The 7,537-nt window shown below is 48.7% G+C and overlaps 1 protein-coding gene across 1 annotated transcript; it reads right to left on the bottom strand.

Annotated features, from left to right (window-relative positions):
• Positions 1–2,943: 2,943 nt before the first annotated feature.
• LOC311615844 (melanoma antigen preferentially expressed in tumors-like) lies at positions 2,944–5,886 on the bottom strand (the record flags this gene model as incomplete). Its single annotated transcript, XM_084871281.1, has 3 exons — positions 2,944–3,502; positions 4,600–5,205; positions 5,594–5,886. 3 exons carry the CDS (start codon positions 5,884–5,886, stop codon positions 2,944–2,946), a joined length of 1,458 nt encoding a protein of 485 aa, XP_084727407.1.
• Positions 5,887–7,537: the final 1,651 nt, after the last annotated feature.

Here is a 7,537-nt window from a genome sequence, read left to right as displayed (position 1 = left end):
AAGGGCTCCTCCTTCTATTTCTTAAATGGATATTGTAGAATCAGACCAAGCTATTTACATACTTTTAATACCTGGGCATTGAACCCTGACCTCCTGGTTCACAGGTCAAAACTGAACCCCTGAGCCAAGTGGACTAGGATTTGGCTTTTTTATTCAGAGTTTTGCCTCTGTCATCTGTGTCCCACAGCTGTCCTAAATCCAACCTGCCTGATCGCAGTGCAGATTGGTGGAATCTGGGATACATTCAAGAGTAAGCAACCGACTATTGTGCCTTACTCTCCCTGCTTGCTTTCCGATGGCCTGGAGACCCCCATCCATACAGCCTTCATGTACAAGATCCCTCTGCACCAGCAGTCACCACCTACCCAGGGCCCTTGAGTGCCCATCTTCACAAATGATGTCTCTATAGAAACATACACTTGCTAAGCCTCCTTGCCCTGATACTATGCCTTTTGTGCATTTTGATGGCAAAGTTCATCAAAATAAATAATTTTTCTGGATTAACCAGTTGTGCTCTCCAGAACAAATAAAGTGTCAAGTGCAAGAGGCCTGTTGAGAGACAACATACAGCAATGAGTTTTCATTTGTTTCGCCTTGTTTTTTGGTGTGTTTTTAAATTCATTCTTTAGAGAGAGATGAATGGAGAGAAACAGAGAAGCATGCATTCATGTGAGCCAGAAATATTAACGGTTGCCTGTGGACCGGACTTGCCACCTGGACATGTGCCCTGACCAGGAATCAAACAGGTGACCTTTGTCACTCACAGGACAATGCTGGCCAGGGTCACTAACTTTCACTTTTCTTCATTAACTTGGCTAATAATCATTATAAGTGGCTAATAATCACTATGATGCTAATAACAGTGGACAAGTCCAGAACAGGACATGTTGACAAGTGCTTTACATAAGTTAGCCCCACAGGTGAATCTCACCATAACGTAATGGGGCATGGTCTCTACATGTGGTGATGAACCAACAACCAGATCCTGAGGTCTTTAGCCCATGCCCTTCCTCCCCCCAAACCTGCACATTTTTATACTTTTCCTCAAATTCCAGAGATTTGATCCCAATTATGGACACTGTTCCCTGTCAAGCGGGGATAGGATGACAAGGTGCAAGCAGAGAGAGTGTTTGATTAAGAGAAAATCTTGTTCTCTGATCCTCTTTCATGGGGTTTGGGAGACTCACCATCCGTTACAGATATCTCAGCATTTTCTCTCCTCTATAGAAGTAACATAAAGTGCCTTGCCGGTGTGGCTTACTAGACCTATGATCCAAGAGGACATAGTTCAATTCTCAGTTGGGGCACGACCCCAAGTTGAGGCCTTGATCCCAGGGGGCATACAGGAGACAGCCAACTAATGATCGTGTCTCATTATTGCGGTTTCTATCCATCTCTCCCTCTCCCTTTCCCTCTGCAATTATTAAGAACTGTACTTAAGAAATGGTAACATATGCTCCCAAGCTGATGGGCCCAAACTAGAAGAGTGGAAGGAAGAAGAAAATAAAGAATGGCAATAAAAAGAAAGGAGGGCCAGGTGCTGTGTGTGGCAAGCTGCGAAGCTGCTGATACCCAGCAGAGAGCAGCAAGCACATGAGTGGCTGGCACTGAGTGAGAGACAGAAATAGCACATTAAGGAAGATGAGAGGAACACGTGGAGGCCTGTCCCTGGGCCTGGGTGTGTGGCCTTCTCCCCAGGTGCTCCTATGGCTGAGCGCTCAGTGAGCCAAATGAGACCGCCCAGGGCCAGAATGCAGTGGCATGTGGGCAGAGCCCCCGTTTCTTGCTGGGCAGCTGACTGTCCTTTGACTATGGGAATCCAACCACACAGTACGATTTCTTCCTTCACTTGGTTGAATTGCCCTCAGGGAGGCCCTCCCAACTCCCCAGAGTGAGCTTCAGCTGTGTCCACTTAAATGCTCTCCCAAAACTGGCTTGGGGTAGGCCACTCTTCACACACAAAACTCAAGGCCTGTCACTGCTCAGAGTTGGTTTACCACAGCCTTGACTGATAGTAATGAAGATCATGTGGAGAGAGCCTTCTCACATTATGACCTAGCCTCCACAGAGGGGTTCATATTAGTAAGGGACACAGATATTAAGAAAAGGTTTATGCCAGCTTAGCATTTTGGTGAAAGGAATGTAACTGTGTTTACTGGCCACAAGTATTGGAATTCAAGCAGTGGCTGGATTGAGGGGGATGACAGGTTTGGATTTGGAAGATCAGACCTCTGACTAGCTGGCAGGATGATGTCCCTTTCAGTACTGGGGACCTGACTTGTGCACAGGGAAGCTCTACCATGGAGTGACCACAGGCCAGTGATGGAGGCTCCCAGTGGGGAGGAGTGTTTTAATCTATGGCCACTAGGAAGTTGTAGTTCAGTGGTGCTAATGGGAGGCCACTTGTTCCAGTCCATGTGGATGCACCTTCTGTGGGCTGATCCACTGAACAGTCACAGAGCTAAGGGAAGAGGTACTGGTGCCCCAGAAGAACCACCAAACCAGAAAGGATAAGTGGTGATGGAGCTGCTGGAACCAACCTCACCACACTAGTGTCTGTGCATCATAGATGCTCATGCCCTCTTATTGGACCAGCAACTGCAGATGGTGGAATTGGGTTAACATATCATCGGGGACTCCAACTGGTTCACATTCGGTTTCCTTTATTACTGACATTTATTCACAACCATTCAAACAAAGGTAATCTTGCTTCTACCTGCCATGCCTGAATCCCACCTCCCTAGAGATTCAGATGCACATCTCTAACCCATCTCCCCAAAGAAAACATCTGCCCCTAGTCCGCATCTTCCCCCTGCACTGAGTAGTTGTGTGAAACTGACTGCTGGGTTCCTTTAAGATTCACTTATGTCTGTGCTTCAGTGTCCAAGGGCCCAGAGTAAAGCCTATGAGATATGCACCCAGCTAGACAGGCATGTAACAGGGTCACAGAATGGGGTTTGGGTTATAGAAGGTTCTATAGCCACTGTGAGGACAGGGGTAAGCACAGAACCAGAACATGCCGGGGCGCCCCAACTCCTGCAGCATATGCTTCAGCCCCACATGCACCTGGGCAAGTCGGCCCAGGTCGACGATGTTGTTGTTTCTTTCCTCGTAACTCTCTAGGGGGGCAGGATACAGCACACAATTCAGCTTGCTCAGCCCAATGGTGTGGCGAAGCAGGTCCTCCAGGACAGTCATGGAGATGGTGTTTTCACAGAAGCTTAGGGTCATGAGCTGGGAGCAGTGGCTCAGGGCAGGCAGGAGGTCCATGAACTTGGAGTCCATGATCCCACACTCATCCAAGTACAAGTCCTGCAAGGTTGGGGAGGCTCTCTCTAACAGCAATTGGAGGGGCCCAGAACTGACGTTGGTCAGGTTGAGCCTCCTTAAATTCAGGACTTTCAGCTGGCTGACATTCAGATGCTGGGAGAGATGTCTCAAGTCACTTTCTAAGAGCATGCAGCTAGTGATGGACAGAGTCTCCAAGGGGGTCTTCAGGCAGCTGGGGAGACACAGAGCAGTTAGGTGAGGGGGGGAGGGGTGGAATGGTTAGACAGAGGGAAGCGAGCATGAGACGGGCCTTAAGGTAAAGAGGCCCATGTCACCTTAGTGTCAGGTCTTCCAGAAGATGATCAAACCCAGGACAGTGCACAGTGAAAAGTGTGATTCAGTCAGGGCAAATTTGAGTGGAATCCTTTCTGCTCTGCGAGGGATTCAGCTCCATGAAATGTCACACTGTTCATTTGTTCATCTGTCACCATACACCCAACCTCAGACACACAGATGTTGTGACCATGAATGATGGGAGGTAGAGGTGAGAGGAGCTCAGAAAGGAGCTCAAGCAGTAGGCAACCAGTGAAATTTAGTATTGGAGACAGGAACCAACATGCCATCCATTTGGGCTCCCTACCAGCCACAGCCTGGACTCCTGTAACCCCTCATCTCTTATCCCATGAGGCTACTGGCATAGTTGCAGAAAGGGCTAATCTGGACACGGCTCGGTATCATCCAGTTGGAGCTTCCATCCTGCAGGAACTTAGATCACTGCATCTTCTACAAACTACCTATCCCTTTTCATGATTCCTCCCTCCAGAATCCTGAATTCAGGAGGCAATCCTTAGCAGAAGCCTTTGGCAAGCCTTTTCACACAGGTGATTAGAAGCAGGTTTGGATTGAAAGGCTGCCATCACCAAATCGATGTGTGGACATAAATCCCTGAAACCTCACTTCTGATGGGCTTTCCTCTCCTCACTGCCATCCTCATGATTCCATTGCACAATCTTCCCTTACACACCACTTAGGATTCCCGAGCTCCCATCACCTCACCCAAAGCCCCCATTACCTCCATTCCTAGTAAGGAGTCTCTTCAGTAGCATCTTTCTTATTTCATTCATCCTACCTTTGTCTGGGGGTGGGGGGGAAGTTACTTGACAATATGCAAGGGGACAGAGCAGTGAACAAGACACTGACTGTGTGGAGCCTCTAGTGACTCAGGCTCTGTAGCACTGCTGATGAATGGCACCTAGGAGGTCCTGTCACTGTGGAATGAAATGAGAAGGGGCTTGCTCTGGTCTGCAGAGAAACCTCGCCATCCCTCACCTGAGCATCTGGTCCAAGCGGCCTTTGAGGATGGCAACGTCATCCAAATAGAGCTTCTGGAGGCAGGAAAGCCTGAGGAACTGAGAGGTGAACAGGCTAACACAATGCTCCTCCTTCTCCAAGGTGGTGTGAGAAGAGGCAAAGACATGGGAGAGGAGGAACCGACGCAGATTGCCCATCTGGCCCAGGAAAGGAGTGAACTTCCTCAGAGTGGACAGCTTCGAGGTACAATTTAACTTCAAATCCTGGACAGAGTTAAGCTGCACCATACCCAGGATGTTAATGTTTCGCTTTGACACGGCATAAACCTTCAGCTTCTTACAGCAAAGGTGCAGCAAACCTCTCCTCTCGCTGACTTTCTTAATAAGGTAACTGAGGGATTCATTAAGGAAACCTCTCTTGAGGCAAAGGTCTACTAACACCTCCATGGGGGCCAAGGGTGGCTTTGGCCCTGCCCTTAAGCTGTCCAGTTTCCCCCTCTTCCTCATGGGCTGTGGGGCCTCAGGATCCAGCAGTGAGCACACATCAGCTCTGATTCCGGCCCACAGGATCCAGAACTCCTGATGAGCTCCCTTCTGTAAATTCAGCATCTGCATTTTCCACCTCCTGTGGAGAAAATAGGAGGTAGACAGGGGTACATTAAGATATCAGGGAATAAGACCATGGCCATGAGTCTGGGAATCTTGGCAGCTGGGCCAGACACCCAATGGGACTTTTACTCCTTACCCCAGAAATCAGATGCTCCTTGCACTACTGGGATCCTACGTGGTCCCCATTTCTGGTACCTTTCAGTGCCATCAGGAAGGGGGTTTCATGTCCTTCCTGTCACCCTCTCATCTTCAACAGCTCTATATATCTGAAGCTGTTCTCAGAATGACCCCATCAGTGACTCCAATGCTTCCCTGAGCTGTCCCTGTGGCCCTATACAATCCTATATCCCAGCTGTAACTGCTCAGACCCCCGGGGCCCAACCAGGACACTGAATCCCCCTCACCTGGGTCGAGTCTCCTGGGCAAGAAGGGCATCTAGCCCATCGAGCACAGCCTGCAAGATATCATGGTAAGGCTGCTGATGGTTCAACAAGGCCCCCAGAGGGAGGCAGGGGAAGGGCCAAGCCTGCACCAGAACCTTCAGGACATTGCTCTGCCTCCCAGCCAAAGCTGCTGTGAACAGAGGTGGGAAGAGCTCCATAGGCAGCCACTCCACTGCAGCAATAGCAGAGGCTTCATCCCTCAGCAGGCTCTGGCATGCCAGGTCCAGGAGTCTGAGTGGAGCCTCACTGTTCATCCTGATGAAGTGGCTCTGAAAGAGATCCTGGAAAATGGTCAGGAGCAAGGCATCATGTCAGGCTAAGCATGAGCAACCCCATTCCCTCTCCCTTCAGAGGAACCAGCTGAGGGCCAAAGGCACTGTTCTGGCAACAACTGGAGCGTCCCAACTTACCCCAATCCCATCTTCTGCTTAGGGGCCACAAGGCCACTCAACACTGCCTCTCCTAGGCTGGTGCAGGATATATACCTCATCAGGCACCAAGGAGTGGTGAGATGACCACTGCACCCCTCCCACACGTACTCACTGCCTACCTGTAATTCTGCTGTGCAATGAGTACTGGGAAACCAGAGAGATGGCCCCACCCTTTTTTAGGGAAACCTTTCTTATTATTGCTGAAGGATTGAAAGCCCATGGAGTAGGCAGCAACCCCTGGTCATTCACATCTCTTGCCAAGCTACAATAAATTATATGGGGAAGATTAAGGAACACCCACACAACGCATACCTTGTGTCTTCTGATATATTCTAAAAGAGTAAAAGCAGAGCAAAAGTTTTCATAGCATGGGGGAGCTAGAGATGAGAAAAATAACCATTAATTTGAGATGTACATTTATTGTGTGGCCCTTCTATGAATATTAGAATGACCACTTTATCCATGACAACAGAGGGCTCTCATGCCACAACTAAGCCTCCTCCCAAAAGAGACTGCAAGCCCTGGTCAGTGTTGCTCAGTTGGTTGGGCATTCCCCCTTGCACCCAAAGCTCATTTGTAGGTTCCATTCCAAACTCCAATTCAGAGTAGGCAGGATCCAGTTGATGGATGATTCCCCAATCAATGTCTCTCTCTCTCTTTCCTTTCTCCCTTCCTCTCTTTCTAAACATCTCTTGGCTTTTATTAAAGAACTCCCTTAAGACCTGTTGTTAGACACATAGCCTGGCCTCCAAAAAATCCAAAAGGGATATTGTCACTTTGGTCTGCAGTAGGTTCCTTGGGAATACTCTACTTTCAGACACCAGGGAAACTTGCTCTCAAAACCTATATGAATGGAACACATCAAAACAGAAATAAAAACCTTTTGGATTAAGGCTAACTTGCATCTACTGGCAAAGGCAACGTCAGTTCATTTATGAGGAAATAAACCACAATTATCTGTGGGACCTGGGGAACCACCTTAGGCTTAGGATTCACCAGACTGGGTATGATGCAAGAGCCCTGTGCTCTGACCTGGGCAGTGTCTCTCTTGCTCTTGCCTCTGGTCCCTCAGCCTCCTCAGAAACCATTATACCCCATCTGGCCACACCTTCCTGTTGACATCCTAGCTGAAATGGCAACTTCCAACTGAAAGCTGAACCTTAGCACTGGTTCTCCAGGCAGTTTACCTGATTGGGTTTTGCACTCTGGACACCTCCAACTGAATCCTAGGTCCTTTCATGATAGGAAAAGAAAATGAAACCAACCTGGAAGTAAACTTGATGGGCTGCTGGTACCATATAAAAACTCCCCAGTATTCCTGGTAATACACCATTAGGCAGACAAGGTATCCTCTCAAGAGAAAAAAGGGATACAATGCAAAAGCATTGAGTACCACAGTCCTGACACATGATGTTACCTCAACTGCAAACTCATTCCTATTCAAGTAGTAACAGAGGGGCAGTTGTTGTTCCAG

This window comes from Pipistrellus hanaki, assembly GCF_964339955.1.
Source record: "Pipistrellus hanaki genome assembly, chromosome: Y".
In the NCBI taxonomy this organism is placed as follows: domain Eukaryota; kingdom Metazoa; phylum Chordata; class Mammalia; order Chiroptera; family Vespertilionidae; genus Pipistrellus; species Pipistrellus hanaki.
This window is presented reverse-complemented; position numbering and strand designations above follow the sequence as displayed.